Source organism: Diceros bicornis, chromosome 3 (assembly GCF_020826845.1).
Source record: "Diceros bicornis minor isolate mBicDic1 chromosome 3, mDicBic1.mat.cur, whole genome shotgun sequence".
NCBI lineage: Eukaryota > Metazoa > Chordata > Mammalia > Perissodactyla > Rhinocerotidae > Diceros > Diceros bicornis.
This window is the reverse complement of record NC_080742.1, coordinates 56,763,264-56,780,359: the sequence shown is the minus strand read 5'-3', so window position 1 is coordinate 56,780,359 and position 17,096 is coordinate 56,763,264. Positions and strand designations below refer to the sequence as shown.

The 17,096-nt window shown below is 45.4% G+C and overlaps 1 protein-coding gene across 1 annotated transcript in view; it reads right to left on the bottom strand.

The window, feature by feature from the left end:
• FKBP9 (FKBP prolyl isomerase 9) overlaps positions 1–16,213 on the bottom strand; it is a 43,300-nt gene extending 27,087 nt beyond the window's left edge. Inside the window, exons 1-4 of the mRNA XM_058527931.1 lie at positions 15,886–16,213; positions 3,799–3,944; positions 3,188–3,377; positions 2,386–2,531 (exon numbers count right to left, since the gene is read on the bottom strand). Coding sequence (XP_058383914.1) covers positions 2,386–2,531; positions 3,188–3,377; positions 3,799–3,944; positions 15,886–16,118 — 715 coding nt within the window. The 5' untranslated portion in view covers positions 16,119–16,213. The remainder of the gene's footprint in view (positions 1–2,385; positions 2,532–3,187; positions 3,378–3,798; positions 3,945–15,885) is intronic.
• Positions 16,214–17,096: the final 883 nt, after the last annotated feature.

Here is a 17,096-nt window from a genome sequence, read left to right as displayed (position 1 = left end):
GCCCACCCCTCCGTCTCCTCCCCAGAGCAACGATGAAATCTGCAGAAAGGGGGCTGCCGAGTCAGCCTCTGGAATGCAATGTGTGGTCAATCCTTGAAATGTGGGTGTGGGTATGGGTGTGTGTGATAGAATATTAATCTTTTGTACTTTTCTGTATCTTTTAATTTAAGGGAAAAAAAAACCTTAAAAGTAACCCCTGTGTTTAAATTTTTCTAGCATTATCATGTTCTAATTGAATATTTGTTTTTTTATATCAACTTTATTGAGATATAATTCCCATACCATACAATTTACCTATTGAAAGTTATACCTGGATAGCTGAGTGCAGTATCAAAGTATAAAAAAAAACTATTTTAAATAATTTATTTTAAATATTTAAATTATTAATTATTTAAAATAAATAAATAACATTCTTCATATTAGGCTAGGCATCCAGTTTTCATATTTATGCACGTGGATGATGTCAAAAGGATTTGGGGGGCTGGCCCAGTGGCGTAGTGGTTAAGTGTGCGCGCTCTACTCCAGCAGCCCGAGGGTTCACAGGTTCGGATCCTGGGCGCGCACCAATGCACCACTTGTCAAGCCATGCTGTGGTGGCGTCCCATATAAAGTAGAGGAAGATGGGTGCGGATGTTAGCCCAGGGCCAATCTTCCTCAGCAAAAAAGAGGAGGATTGGCATCGGATGTTAGCTCGGGGCTGATCTTCCTCACCAAAAAAAAAAAAAAAACGATCTGGGAGCCAAGGCAAATGGACTTCCACTGTCCAAGGATGACACAATTTGAGCATCAATGAGAATAATAACATATTTGGGGCAGGGGAGAATTAAGACGTATTTACAGCACTTGTTTTCAAACTTTATTTTTCTTTTAGCAGGGAACTCCCCCTGACCCCACTTTATTTTTTTTTTATTTTTTTGGGAGGAAGATCAGCCCTGAGCTAACATCCAATGCCAATCCTCCTCTTTTTTGCTGAGGAAGATTGTCCCTGAGCTAACATCCATGCCCATCCTCCTCTACTTTACATGGGACGCCGCCACAACATGGCTTGACAAGCAGCACGTCGGTGCGCACCCGGGAACTGAACCTGCAAACCCTGGGCCACCGAAGCGCAGTGCACGCACTTAACTGCTGCACCACTGCGCCGGCCCCTGACCCCACTTTTTAAAGAAACTGTCTGCAGATCCCCAGCATGAAAATATATAAAAGTAGAGGTAAACAGGGGAGAAGGCCGAGCCCATCCACTCAGGCTCCCCTTTCCTCCTGCCCTGTAGACCTACAGAGCCAGGAAACATAGTTTGTAAACCATTATATTAGGGGCTTATTAGAAGTTGGGTACCACTGTCAGCAAACTTCTTAAATAGCATCATGTTTTCAATTCCATTCTTTTTTTTTGAGTTTTGTTTTGTTTTGTTTTGTTTTTTCTGAGGAAGATTCGCCCTGAGCTAACATCTGTGCCAATCTTCATCTATTCTGTATGTGGGTCACTGCCACAGCATGGCTGCGGTGTAGGACCGCACCTGGGAACCAAACCCAGGCTGCTGAAGCGGAGCACGCCAAACTTAACCACCAGACCATGGGGCTGGCCCCTTCACTTCCATTCTCAACTACATATATCTGCTTGTTTAAATGCCTGGCGGTCTCTTTGTTATGTCAGCCTGTCAGTATGATCAAATGTGCCTGAAATTCAAATATGAGTAAGTGAGAAATTCTACTTATCAGCCAATATTCTGTTTTCCTTTACAGTAAAACTACAAATGGGACATTAATTCAAATTAATGTATTTTCTAACATCATGCTTTGCATTTGTCCACACGGAGCTAATGTTACAGGTAAAACCCATCATGGAGGCACAAAACAGGGAAAAAATGGCAATTCTAGCATTATATGCTAAATTTCTACCTTGATGTCTACAACCTTTAGACCGTCTAGTTCAAATCTCATTTCACAGATGGGAAAACACAGGCTGGAGAGGTTGGTGCCCAGGGTTACAGCTTATGAGGCAGTGGCAGAGGGCTTACTTATGAACGCCAATAAGTGGAGGTTTCTGCAACTCCATCATCAGACAGCAGATGACCTAGACTGGCACTGTCCCATAGAACTTTCTGCAGTGCTGGAAATGCTCTGTATCTGCACGGTCTGGTACAGCAGCCTTCGGCAATGGGTGGCTCTTAAGAACATGAAATGTGGCAGTGTAACCAAGGAACAGAATTTTAAATTTCATTTAATTTTAATTCAAATGTAAATAGCCACATGTAGCTAGTGGCTACCATATTGAACAATGCAAGTCTAGACCAAAAAGTCTGGTGGGTTTCACCAGTAAGTTGAATTAATCACTGCAATAAAAAAAGACAGATGAGAGTGGCTTGAAGACTGAGAAGGACTTACCATCTCCATCTTCTCCATAGGCCAGAAAAGGAGGTATGGTGATGATGCGCTTTTCGCCTACACACATCCCCAGCAGCCCTTTATCCATTCCAGGAATCAGCCAGCCAATTCCCACATACGTGTCATATGTTTTCATGCGATTGTGACTGAAAACCAACAGAAAGGGGAAAAGTCCCATATCAGGAGGGTGTTTCTAGCCCATCCCTCAATAAGGTTTTTGTTACTCAAATATCAGCTAATGAGCCCATACCCATCCCCAAAGACACACATTTATGGATCTTTACTCCCAATCACAGAGCAGAAAGTCCTCAAGTTTATGAAAAGCATGTAATTAAAACACACTGATTCACAGAAATAGGCCTGCTCTTCTACCTAACCAAACACACTATAATGAGAGGAAAGCCCAAAGGGTTCCCTGTTCTCCAGCTTAGCACCTGACTCCTGCACTTCTCGGTAGCTTCATATACATTCAGCCTTCCCCTCCTCCTTCCATGGGAAAACTATAAAAACAAACCAAAAAATGCAGGAACCTACTTGGTAATAGGGCCCTTCACTTAATGAGATCCCAAAATACTGTTAATTTAGATAAAGATGGGTCTTAGATTTTTCTAAGATGTATCAAAATTTTGACTCTGGCTCTATAAAGCATGAAACATTAAGCAAAAGCCTTAAGTAAAGGAGCTGGAACTAGTGACAGTTGGGAAGAGTCCCTCTCCTGGTTTCTCCACGGGTATAAAAATCAGGTGAGATAGGAGGAACTAAGGGGCACTTCACTGATACTACCATGAATGGCGGGACTCACCTCGAATCAAACAGCGTCCCATCCAAGAATGTTCCGTTGTAGTGGTACCTGACAAAATCAGACACCTGGATGGTCCGAGGGCAACTGGGGGGCTTGAAATAAGTGTGAATCTGAACCTGATCTTCAGAATTCCAAATGTCCATCAGAAGTACATCAAAATGAAGCACTGAATTTGGGGGGATCACACCAGCTAGAAATTAAAGAGAGTTCACACTGAGAAGCTGCTGCCTTTCAGGCCAGACAAATAAACACCTAGGACGGCTGCCAACGTGAATGGAAACTAAAAGGGTTTAAGGGGTCACTGGTATACAATTCCAAAATGAGCTACACTCCCTCCCTCTTTCCTCCAAATGAAATTGAAAGAAAAGAGAACCAAAGTTTTCCTCTTAACAAGGGTAATATTCAATACACCTGTGTTAATAATGCCTTCTTTCATGTCGAGAAGAAATAAACCTAAGATGAAATTTTAGCTGTGTGTGTGTGTGTTCACGGCCTCTCATTTTCCCTAATCTACAGCTTCCCAAGATTCTCTGGTTTGCCTGGACTGAACAGCCTGCAAATGTTCTGGTTGTTTCTAGAGATGCGTTTTCAAACATGGAACAAAAACTTACAAACTCCTTCACTTCCGTAGGCCAGCTTTGGGGGGATCTTCACAAAACGCCTCTCATTGACACACATCCCGACCAGAGCTTGGTCCATCCCTGCAATCAGTTGTCCTTTTCCCACAAACACATTGAAAGTGGAGTCTCTGTCATAGCTGAAGACCCAAAAAGTAGGGAGAGAGAAGGAAAAGTATAAATAATCCTTTCCTTAGTGAAACCAACCTGTGACAATGTACTCCTCGATAGACTGAGGGTACTGCAAAATAAAAAGCCTGCAGAGAAGTTACTGATACAGGAAATGTCTTTACCAGACAGGACTTGTAGGGTTGGAATGTTTAAATTACCTTGAATATAGCCAGCAAATCTAGTTAGATAAGCATCGGCATAAATTTCCTCAGAAAAAAATATTTGTTAAGTTTGTTTTGCAAAATAGCTACCAATTCTTCCACTAAAAAAATAGAGTTTACTCCATTTCTATGTGATTGGTACCTAACAGCAACATCATAGATACTAATGCACAAATTAACACTAATTTTTTTCTTTTTTTTAAGTCAATAGGTTAAACAAAGAGGCAGCACAGTGCAGCATACAAGGTACTTTAACTCTCTTAATCTCAGTTTCCTCCCCTGCAAAACGTGAGTAATAATAACAGCCATCCCAAGATCCATATGATGTAACGATGTGAAAAGTGCTCAGAAAACCTAAGGGTTATGCCAATATTATTATAATTTCTATAGGTAATAAAAAGTCTGAGGTAGTCTTGAAGTCACTAACATGTGTTTTAAAGGCTGACTGGTGATGGTCTTAGGTGGAAAGACAAATAATGGAATCATGGCTATGACCCAGGCTCTCATCCTCTTCAATGTCCAATTCAGCAACCAACTAGGGTTTGCCTATTAGGAGACTGTGCTAGGTGCTCTGGGGGATATAAAAGAACTCTAGGGCGTGGACTTTGCCGACAAGTTCCTTATAAACTGGCAGAGACACCACAGAATTTCAGACATTGTTTTAAAAAATGACTACAGGGCTTGGTTTATAATAATGAAACACTGGAAATAACTTAGAAGTTCAAGAGTATGGCACTGATTGCATATAAGGCAAGGATTTACAATAAAATGCTCTATGGCCATTTAAAAATAACAGATTTATGTTTTGGGGATGTAATGTACAGCATGGTGACTGTAGTTAATAATACTGTATTGCATATTTGAAAGTGGCTAAGAGAGTAGATCTTAAAAGTTCTCATCACGAGAAAAAAAATTTTTGTAACCATGTGTGGTGACGGATGTTAACTACACTTATTGTGGTGATCATTTTGCAATATGTACCAATATCAAATCATTATACTGTACACCTGAAACTAATATAATGCTATATGTCAATTATACCTCAATTAAAAAAATGATTTCTACTCACAGAAGGACATACACATTAAGAGAAAAGTACAGGCTACAACCACAGTATAAAATAATCTCATTTGGATTTACATATATAGATGCATATGAAAAAATCTATAAGGTGACAAATGATAATACTATCAATGGTAATCTACGGGTAAGAGATTTCAGGTGATTTGTTTTCCCTTTCATCCTCTCTTAATTTTCAAAATGATCATAAAATACTTGTGTCATAAAATATTAAGAGCTATTGGGATTTATCTCATTAGGATGTGTCGCCCTTCACCTGGTAAATTACTTCCACCTTTTCCTCATTTTCCCTACTGAACGGCTTGGGAGAGCAGCACGGCCCACCTCAACGCCAGTCAGGGCAGCTTGTCAGACCTCCCACCTCTTCCCTTTCTCCTCCCAGTTTTAGGTCAGTGAACAGAAAGCAAGATTCCACGTTCAGGCCACCAAGCCAGAGGACAAAAGCACATGGTCAGCTCTGTGCCCAAGACGGCTTTACACCTCCACCCTCTATCTCGGGGATGGGGGCGGGGGACCAACACCCACCCCCTGGAGTGCCAGCTCTTGAATTTCACTTGGCTGAGCCTTACCAGGCCCTGAACCATCATCAAACTGGTGGGTTTATGTTAATAATGGACCAGAACTCAAGGCTTCAAAGACTCTCCAGGCACAGAACATTTGCAAACAGCAACAACACACAGCCTGGAAACTACTTTATACCTATGTTTTTCATCCACAGAACATGAATATACTTCCCAAATTTAACAAGAGTTTTTAATAATAACTACCATTTAGAAAGCATTTATTGTGTGTCAGGCACAGTGGCAAACTAAGCTTTTCTATATACTACCTCATTCAATCCTCATACAACACTTAAGGCGGGTGCTAATACTCAGGCTCCTTGGAGGTGAAAAAAATCTCCCAAGCTCACAAAGTTAGCTAAGTGGGAAAAAAAGCTAGACCCCAAGACTGCCTGACTCTTACCCTCCAGGCACAGGGCCTCCTTAGATGGTGCAGAAAAACTGTTGTTGCCTCTAAGTATTAATTTCTTCATTTGATGACTGCCTAAGCAAAGTGCTAAAAACAAAAAACACCTTTCTGAAAGAACATGTGTAATTAATATACACAGGAAACTGACAACGCAAGACCAGTCTTATCTATTGCTGAAAACTCCATCTGGATAAAGGTGCTGATCAGTACAACTGACACAAATTCATGTGCAGCGTCAAGCCCAGAACTGGTCATGAAAATTATTTCTGCAAGCTCTGAAATAGGCACGTATATAGCCTGTCCCAGGTATCTGGCTGATTTACACCTTTTGCAGGCATCCCAGTCCGAGTCCTGCAGGAAACAGATGATATGCCCAAATTAGGCAGTTCCAGGAAAGTTTAATAAAGGCATTGTTTTTGAAGGTGTGTGCGGGGTGCAGAGAAACCCATGGGACAATGTAACACCTCTGGGGACGAGTAGGGGGTTCTGTTGGGCCTGAGGGATCCCTGGACAGAGAGGGTGGCTAAGAAGCTAAGGTAGAACCTTTGGTCTGGAGATACAGCCCGTGGTGATTCTACAGGCAGGGAGCCAGGAGAATAAATATCTCTACCTCACTCTCCTCCCTCCCTCTGATCTCCTGTGGATGCCCCATTGGCTGAACCCAACCAGAAGCCAGGCGACAAGGGGGTCACTGATATAACCCACACTATGTACATGTAGTCCATACAGGTCAGCCTCCCAGAGCAAAAACACGTGGAATAAGGGGAAAGTGGACCCAGAGAGGCAAATGGAAATCATCCAGCACATCAACATCCCCTTTCCTCTCCACCAGCTTATTTTTCTCCCCTGCTCATTCACTGCTGCAGACCTTTCCATTGCTGCCCCTGACACTTCTACCTTCCCTTGCCCCAAAGGGGTGCTGTGAGGTGGCTGCAGCACCCTCCAATGAAGGTCTTCAAGATTATCAGCCCAAGGACCACTAAGACAGGAGACATCATGTAAAACCAATCATATTCAACTCACTAAACTGCCTACACACAAGCACACATTATCTTGCAGCATATTCCTCAGGATAAGTAACTACCCTTGTGGCTGCATTCTTAATGCATAAATATTGTGGCTCTATTTCTACATGTAGGTTTCAATCTGCAGTGAGGAAGAACTTTTAAAAGAACATATGGCTGGGGCCGGCCCCATGGCGCAGCGGTTAAGTGCGCGGGCTCCATGGCCCAGGTTCGGATCCCGGGCGCGCAGCGACGCACCGCTTGTCAGGCGATGCTGTGGCAGCATCCCACATAAAGTGGAGGAAGATGGGCACGGATGTTAGCTCAGGGCCAGTCTTCCTCTGCAAAAAGAGGAGGAATGGCAGATGTTAGCTCAGAGCTGATCTTCTTCACAAAAAAAAAAAAAAATATGGCAAACTGAACACACTCCCTCCCTCCCTAGAGCCCCCCCCCCCAAAGCCTATTCCTTCCCCAAGCTCCTAAGCTCCTCTTTAAGAAAGGACTTAGGAAACCAGAGAGGAAACCATTGCTATCAAGAGATAGCAACAACATTTTGGAAGATGGAAAGGGAACGGCGGAGCAGAACTGACCTAGAAGAGAAGAAACAGAATCCAGGTGTATGCAAAAGGGGTTCTGGCCAAGAATGGAGCTGTGCCTCCCAGAGGCTGCAGAGTGGAAGGCGGCAGGGCAGAAAGAAGCCTGGAGCTTGAAAGTTTGCCTTCAGAACAGCATACCTCACCCTGGAGCCCCCTTCCCTAGTTCTAGCAGCTTGGCAACTATAATTTTAAGCTTTATGGAATTATTTAACTGGTTTTTAAAAACTCTGTGCATATGTATTACTTTTAAAACATAATATTTTGTGTGTGTGTGTGGGATGGGACGACTTGAGAGCAAAGTGTGGTCAGATCCAGATTGGTGTCCAGAAGTGTACATAAGTACATAAGAAGGTCAGGGTGAAAAAGACAGCCAGGAAAACTTGCAGACGAACAGCAGTCAGGTTGTAGGGTCAGAGCAAGCAGTTGAACAGAAACTAGACAATCATGAATAGCTAAGAGTTAGGTAAGGCAAGGTGTAAAAGTCCACGCACACAGTAAACAAAACAAGGAAACTGAGGGGGAATGAGTGCAGAAGAGACATGAGGTACTATCTGCCTCTAAGAAAACTTAGAAAACCGAGGCGCTGCTCATCCTCAGCCCAGTGAACTTTGGTATGTGTGGATATTTATTCATTCCTTCTTTCCTTCTTGTCCTAATTTGTTCCATAATAGATTTACGGTGTCTTAGAACACATCTCCAAGTGTGGGTACGCTGGGATCCGCAGGAGGTATCAGTAAAAGGGGCTCATAACTAGAGACCACATCTATGGAGAAGTATAAAGATCCTGGCACAGAAACGTAGAAACACATGCATTACATGTGTGTTCCTGTTACATGGCTTTAAGTGCTTTTCTGTTTGGGATAGCTAGACTGAGCACAGGCAAATAGCTGAGCCTCTCTGAAAATAGGGAGATAAGGATGTATATATATATATATATCAGTGTAACAGTTAACTTGCTTTTGATAGCAGAATGTTTGTTTTTTTTTTTAGTTTTCAAAGCATCTTTATTTTAATTTTTTTTGAGGGGGTGTACATCATTATATTTCGATTTCTGTGTAGATTACATCACATTCACCACCCAAAGACTAAATACAATCCATCACCACACACATGTGTCTAATCACCACTTTCGCCCTTCTCCCTCCTCCCTTCCCCTCTGGTAACCACCAATCCAACCTCTGTCTCTATGTGTTTGTTTGTTGTCGTTCAAAAATTAATTTTAAAACTTTTTGAAAAAATTGACATACACTTATACTACTTGTTGCCGACATTATTTTGATCTCAGATCCAGAAACAAAGGAAAAATGGCCATTACAGAGGGGAGAGAAAACTGTGCTGCAATTAGAACAGAAGCCCTGATCAGCTGAGAGAGGAAAAGTCAGCTTGCTCTAAATACCTGTTTTAGATTCTGTTTAGACAAATAAAACCAAATACGTGGGGTCAGCCCAGTGGCATAGTGGTTAAGTTCGTGTGCTATGCTTTGGCTGCCTGGGGTTTGCAGGTTTGGATCCCAGGCACAGACCTACGCACCGCTCATCAAGCCATGCTATGGTGGCATCCCGTATATAAAAAAAAAAAAAATAGAGGAAGATGGGTACAGATGTTAGCTCAGGGCCAAATCTTCCTCAGCAAAAAAGAGCAAGATTGGAAACAGATGTTAGCTTAGGGCTAGTCTTCCTCACCAAAAAAAAACACAAAAAAACAAAAAAAACAAATACATTACTCCCTCCATCTTTACTGAGGTATAATGGACACATAAAAATCATATATATTCAAGGCGTACGATTCAATGTTTGATATATGCATACAGTGTGAAATAATCGCCACAATCAAGCTGATTAACATATCCCTCCATCTCCTTATACAGTCACCATTTTCTCCTTTTCCTCTCCCTCCCCCTCCCCACCCCCTCCCCTCCCCCTCCCTCTTGTTGTGAGAACACTTAAGATTTACCCTCTTAGCAAATTTCAAGTATACAATATAGTTTTAACTATATTCACATTGCTGTACATCACACTGAATACATTTCTTTGAACATTAAAGAGAGTGCCATATTTGAGAATTCCTATCAAGAGGGAAGCAAGGTAATAAAGAGCCAGCCCATTGGGCATGGGAACCACCTTTCAGGTACCTCGAAGTTGGTCCAGTCTCGGGCCAACTCAGATGTCTGGCTCACATGGGACCTGCTTAATATGAGGACTGTGGTTCTGCCAAAGCCCTTGGTGGATGAGACTAAAACATGCCTGCGCAAGAAAGCAGAAACTCACCTCCTAGCTGTTTGCCAAGCCCTGGGATAACCCAGGTGAGATTCCACACCCTCCCCTAGCTGAGTTCCACCACTGAGCCTGGGCCCAACTGCAGACTCGAAAGAGGGGAAATAAAGTTTGACTCTTCTGTCTCCCACAGCTCTCCCCACACCACTCACTCCCAAAGGTGACTTTGGGCTTCCTAGACCTTTTGCCCAAGAGTATTTCCCTCAAACAACCACCTCCAATGAACCCTGGCAGGGGGAAAAGGCAAGCCACTAACAAACTGGGAAACTGCCTACCTGCTACCCAGTTGGAAAAACAAGAGAACACTGCAATGGACGAAGAGACAGAAAAGAGGAGCAACAGTGAAGAGGAGGGAAACATGAGAGAACGAATCCATTCATATCTCCACAGAGGACCAGACTCTGAAATGTGAGCAGTTGGCCTGGATGGTCTCTGGAGAATTGAAATCACTAAAAGAAAAACTTTGCAAAGCAAAATGAAATCATTACATTTGCTATTGTGGATTTTTGTTTTTAAGCAACTGCTCCAGTTGAAATGTCAGATCTCCATAAATAATCCTTATTTTATACAAGTTCTCAGCCCAGTAAAATACAGCCAAATTAAATAATATGATTGTAGAGTTGCTCGCAATGACCCACAAATGAAAATTAAAAGCAATGCCATTAAGTTTTCACAGGTCAGCCTGCCAATGGCCTCAGGAGACCCAAGTAAGAAGAACAGCCTGGAGGCTAGGCTCTTTTCCTAAAGTTAGCAGAACCACACTGGGCTAACACACAAGCCGCAGCTTCTGTTTCTCCACGTGGCTTTTCCATAGAAAGAGCTGTTATGCAGATTCACACTTTAAAAGCTCCCTGCCTGAGTGAGCATGTCCTGACCTGCTCAGTCTCCCTGCCACCACTTAACCCATCTAGTCCACCATGACACCATCTGGGATGCTGCCCAGTCCACTGGCTTTTCTCTGAGAAATAGTCCTGCAGAAGGGGTGAGCCTTAACACCTCTTCAGTTAAAACCCACCAGGGTGGGCACCTGACCCAAATGGAACCAATCATATTCTCTCCTGGGAATGTGGAATTAAGACAGATACCAGTTAGTCAGTGTTGCTGGACCCAAGAGGCCGTGTACGTGGCATGGAAAGTCTGCTGGAGCTCTCCCTTCAGGGAGGGGAAGAATGAAGTCCCTTTGCAACTCCTCAGGGAGATGCAGCAAGTCACCTCAGTTCATGATTCTGGACCCTCAGGGGGAATTGGAGATCTTTCCAATAAATCCCTCCCATTCTGCTTAAGCCAATTGGAATGGGTTTCTGTGTCCTCCCCCCACCCCGCCTCGAGGGTGGGGATTTTGTTTTTTTTAGATAGATATTATTTTTTGTTGTTGTTGTTGTTGTGTGAGGAGGACCAGCCCTGAGCTAACATCCAATGCCAATCCTCCTCTTTTTTGCTGAGGAAGACTGGCCCTGGGCTAACATCCATGCCCATCTTCCTCTACTTTATATGGTATTCTTTTTTTTTTTTTGTGAGGAAGATCAGCCCTGAGCTAACATCCATGCCAATTCTCCTCTTTTTTTGCCGAGGAAGACTGGCCCTGGGCTCACATCCGTGCCTATCTTCCTCTACTTTACATGGGAGGCGGCCACAGCATGGCCTGACAAGCGGTAAGTTGGTGTGTACCCAGGATCCGAACCCGGGGCCACCAGCATCGGAGTGCACGCACTTAACCACTATGCCACAGGGCCGGCCCTATATATGGGACGTGGCGCGCATCGGGGATCCGAACTGGCAAACCCCGGCCGCCACAGCAGAGCGCGCACACTTAACCGCCTGCGCCACCATGCTGGCCCCAAGATGGATATTATTTTCTAGAGCAGTTTTAGGTTCACAGCAAAACTGAGAAGGTACAGAGATTTCCCATATACCCTCTGCTCCCCCACATGCATAGCTTCCCCCATTATCAACATCCCACACCACAGTGCTACATTTGTAATAACCAATGAACCTATGTTGACACATCATCATCACCCAAAGTCCACAGTTTACTTTAGGGTTCACTCTTGGTCTTGTACATTCTATGAGTTTGGACAAATGTATAATGACATGTATCCATCACTGCAGCATCATACAGAATAGTTTCACTGTGGGACAGGGATTTTTGCCTGTTTTATTCTTTGCTACATCCTAGAACCTAGAACAGTAGATACTCCATAAATATTTGTTGAATGAATAAATAAATGACTGAATATGTAAAATGAAGTTGACCTCTGTTAATGAGTGATTCTTTTAGAGCAATGGTTTTCAATGCGTGGTCCTCAGACCAGCACCATCAGATTCACCTGGGAACTGGTTAGAAATGCAAATTCTCAGGCCCCACCCCAGACCCACTGAATCAGGAACTGTGTAGAACAAGCTCTCCAGCTGATTCTGATGCATGTACAGTTTGAACACCACTGTGTTAGAGGATCCCATCCAACAGGGCACGTGGTAGGCACACAATAATATTTATTAAATGTCTGGACCTTAAGGGACTGCAGACAGGCCTGGAGGCTGTGAATGAACTGGCCAGATGCTTGTTTTGCCTGCTAAAGGTAACAGGAACATGTTAAATTTTAGTCCCCAGAAGGAAATGAGAGCAAACAAAGAGATCATCTGCCTCACCCTTTCTGCTAGGAATGCTATGGAATGCCTAAAAACTGAATCAGGATTAGCTGACCAGGAAGTGGCTCATTCCTGGAGAATGAGCAGGAGCCCCAGGGAAACCTGCAGGGGAGAAGCTGCTGTCTTCTCCTTCCGTCTGGAGCAGCAGCCACAGAAGGCTCCGAAATAAAACGAAACCATGTCCAAGCCAGTGGCCAAGGGCTGAAGGGCTGGACCTCCTGGCAACTGCAAATGCCCACAAGCAGAAAAGACACCAACTGTTCCCAAGCACCAGGCAGAGATGCGGGAAGAAAGCCCAGTGGAAAGAAAGACCCTTTGTGGTTTATGACTCTGGTCAGGGTGACAGCCCTCGTTTTCTTCTGGGCAAAACCTCCAAATCAGCAGCCAAAGCCAAAAACACCTTAGATTTCTCCTCCCTAAGAACTTTGGGCAGGAATAGCAAAGTCATGCCCTAACGCTTCATAAATTCCCAACGGAATGGAGACCTTGGAGAAAAACTCACAACTAGTGAAGCACCTACTGTGTGCCCTGCCCCTTCCACTCCATTGTCCACACTGCAGCCACAGGGACCTTTGTAGAATGCAAGTCTGATGTCTCACTCCCCTGATTAAAACTCGTCAGTGGCTCTCCATTGCTCTTAGACAAAGTCTAAACTCCGTAGCCAGCAGACAAGATCTCTCAAAATCTGGCCCAGCTCTCCTCTGGCCTTCTCTCACCTCTCCTTTTTCCCCCTCTGTAACTCCCCTACTCTCACTCCAAGCTCAGGCCGTATTGAACAGCTTACATGTGCCCCAGCACAGTGCTCCCACCTCCAGGCCCCTGCATACGCTTTTCCCTCTACCAGCCAGCCGTACCCTTTCTTCCCCCAGCAGCCCTCACCCCTCAGCTCCTCCCAGTAAATTTTAATCCTCCTCAGGTCTTATCCCTGCAATCCCAGGACTCTGTCCTGACGACCCCCACCCCCGACACCCACACAACATACAGTTAAGGCTTCTGTGTGCCTCCATATCTCCTTACCTTTCTTCCATCATATATAGGGGTAGAGTATAGACTCTGGCACTAAACTGCCTAGGTTCAAAGCCCCACTCCACCACTTAGTAGCTAGCTATCTTGAGCAAAATACTTGAACTTTGTGAGCCTAAGTTTCTTCATTTGTAATGAGATACCTACCTCACTGTCTGTGAGGTTAAATGAATTCATTTGAAATTAAATGAATTAATATATGTAAAGGCATGTGGTAAAAACTATATGTGAACTCTATGTGAGAGAGGGAGTGTGTGTGCTATTATTCTTTCTGTACTTATCACACTATGTAATTGCCTGAACTATCAGCAGTAAGGGCAGGGAGGGGACACTGTCTTCAGGGCAGTTTGCTGAATGGATGGCAGCTCTTCTGTACTCTTTCCACTGTCCCACATTGCCTCACATTGGCTGCCATGCCTAGAGGGTAGAAAGTATTAGACAATTTGTTCTAGTGGGAATCATTAATTACCATCAGCACAAGCAGGAAATTCTTCCCTATTTTCTGACTAAAGAATCAATGAAAAGGAGGGCCGGCCCCCTGGCTTAGTGGTTAAGTTCGTGTGCTCTGCTTCGGCCGGGGTTAGCGGGTTCAGATCCTGGAGACCGACCTACACCATTCATCAGCCATGCTGTGGGGCGACCCACACACAAAATAAATGAAGACTGGCACAGATGTTAGCTCAGGGCTAATCTTCCTCAAGCAAAAAAAGAGGAAGATTGGCAACAGATGTTAGCTCAGGGCTAATCTTCCTCACCAAAAAAGAAAAGAAAAGAAAATTATAAGTGTTGGGGATAATGTGGAGAGCTGGGAACACTCACACACTGCTAGTGGGGATGTAAAATGGTGCAGCCACGTTGGAAAACAGTTTGGCAGTTCCCCAAAAAGTTAAACATAGTTACCATAGGACCCAGCAATTCCACTCCTAAGTATATATCCAAAAGAAATGAAAACATATATCCACACAAAACCTTGTACATGAATGTTCATAACATCATTATGCATAATAGCCAAAAAGTGTATACAACCCAAATGCCCATCAACTGATGAACAGATAAACAAAATGTGGTATAACCATACAATGGAATACTACAGAGCCATAAAAGGAACGAAGCACTGATACATGTTACAACATGGATGAACCTTGAAAACATTATGCTAAGTGAAAAGGGCCAGACACAAAGCACCACAAATTGTATGATTCCATAAAGAGACAGAAAGCAGATTAGTGGTTACCTCAGGCTGGAGGAGAGGGAAGGAACTGTTAATGGGTCCAGCATTTCTTTTTGGAGTGATGAAAAGTGATCTTGGGGCAGAGCTGAGGGCAAGAATCATGGGCATGGTGCAGGCCCGCATGGCAAAGCTAAGTGACTTGCTCAGGACTACCTCCCCCCACGACAGAGATTTTTGTAAGGCCGGAAAGGGAGGGCAGTGGTGGTTACACGCACAGAGTCTGGACTTGGAGTGTCTGGGTTTCAATCTGATTCTGCTCAAACAAGTTTCTTAGCCTCAATAGCCTCAAGTTACCTCTCTGGCAAAATGAGGGTAATGATAGTACCTACTTCAGAGAACTGCTCTAAGAATTAAATGAGTTCATTATACAGAAAGCACTTACAACTACCCTGGCACACTGTAAGAGCTCCATAAATGTTAGCAGCTGCTATCATCCCCTTCATCATCATCATCCCCTTCATCATTATCACCTACAAGAGGCGTCGTCTGACTAACGTGCTCAAGGGGCCTGCCGGAAGGAACAAAAAAGGAAGGCGGCAGACAAACATCAACATCTCCTCTGGGGGGGGGGGTGTCTACTCGTGGAGTGGCCATTTTACACGGATTTCGCGTGTGTAAATGTTCTGGGCGGAAAGGCAGAGGGTGATTTGTCCCAACCCCGCTGCGCAAGGTCCTATCCAAGATGCCAGTCCCAGACGGGGGGACCAAGGGGGCCTTAAGCGCCGGGAGGGCCGCCCCAGGGCTGAGAGATTTAGGGTCCGGGAGCTTTTGGGTAGCAGAGGAGAAAAGGAGGAGCGCGGGGCTCGCGGGGCGGAGCTAGGGGAGGTCCGTCGGGAGGGAAAGGCCTGTCCGGAGAGAGGGAAGCGGACAGGAGAGAGGGCTCTGCAGCCGGGGAGGCCGGGCCGGGCGCTCAGGGCGCGGTACCTGGAGTCGAACTTCTGGCCGTCGGGGAATGTCCCCACGTAGTGGTAGCGCACGAAGTCGCCGCTGCGCACGGTGCGCGGGCACTCGTCGGGCACGAAGCGCCGCTCGATCTGCAGCTCCGTGTCGGAGCCCAGGCCCAGGCCCGCCACGGGCGCCGCCTGCCCGGTCACCCAGAGCAGCAGCAGCAGCAGCGGCGGCGGGGGGGGCCGCCAACCCCGGGCCCTGAGCGCCATCGGGGGCGGCGAGGAGAGGACCGAGGGAGCGGGCACGGGGCGCGGCGCGGCGCGGCGCTCTGGCGGCGCGGGTCGGACCTGGGCGCGCGGCGGCGTTTGCAAACGTGGAAAACACTCCCGGCCCTCCCCGGGCGGCAGCAACCGCCCCCTGCCCCCCGCCGCATCCGACCGAGGGGAGGAGCCGCGGCCGCGCGCGGGGCGGGCCTGTGCGCCCTTCGCCGCCCGACCCCGCCGCGCCCTGCGAGCTGGTCGGCCGGGAGAAGAGGGCTGGCAACTTCAGAGGGGACCGGTCCCCGTAGGAGGAATCGTGAACTCCTCGGGACGGGGCTTCGGCCCTAAGTTGGCCGAGAAAAACGTTTACGGCCCGGACCGACCCACCGGTCTCTGCCTGTTCCTGGGACTCTCTGGATTTAGGGCCACAAGGGACTCTCAACGTGGCCGTGGATCCAATTACCCCTTGCTGCTTCGGGGAAGGAGCGAAACTTAGATTTTTTTTTTTTTTTTTAACTTAGTTACAAGGATGGATTCTACATTGAAAAAGACTGAAACCATTCTTCAGGATTTTTTTCCGCGTATTTTCTTTTAATACTTAGAGAAAGAGGAAGGCATGTATTGGGAGACCCTCCTGACAGTTGTCCAGACGCAAGTTTAAGTTGCTAACTGTTTAGCGAGAGTTCCCCAACCCATCAGTGGATGCACTGTGAACTGGTACTTAACAGCGAACATCCCACATGGCCCCACACACGTGACTAAGCCTGGTAGGACTTCACAATAGAGACCCAGATGCCTCAGGAAATTCATTAGAGTAGTTAAATACATTCTTACCTTAGAATTGGTTGTTCTTGTTTACTAAAACTTTGGATTAATGGCAGCAAATCGCCAAAGGTTTCTCAATTCGTTTTGGAAGCAAACAATCCTGATACCAAAACCTGGCAAAGATAGCAGGAGAGAGAGAAACTGGGCACCAATCTAATTTAT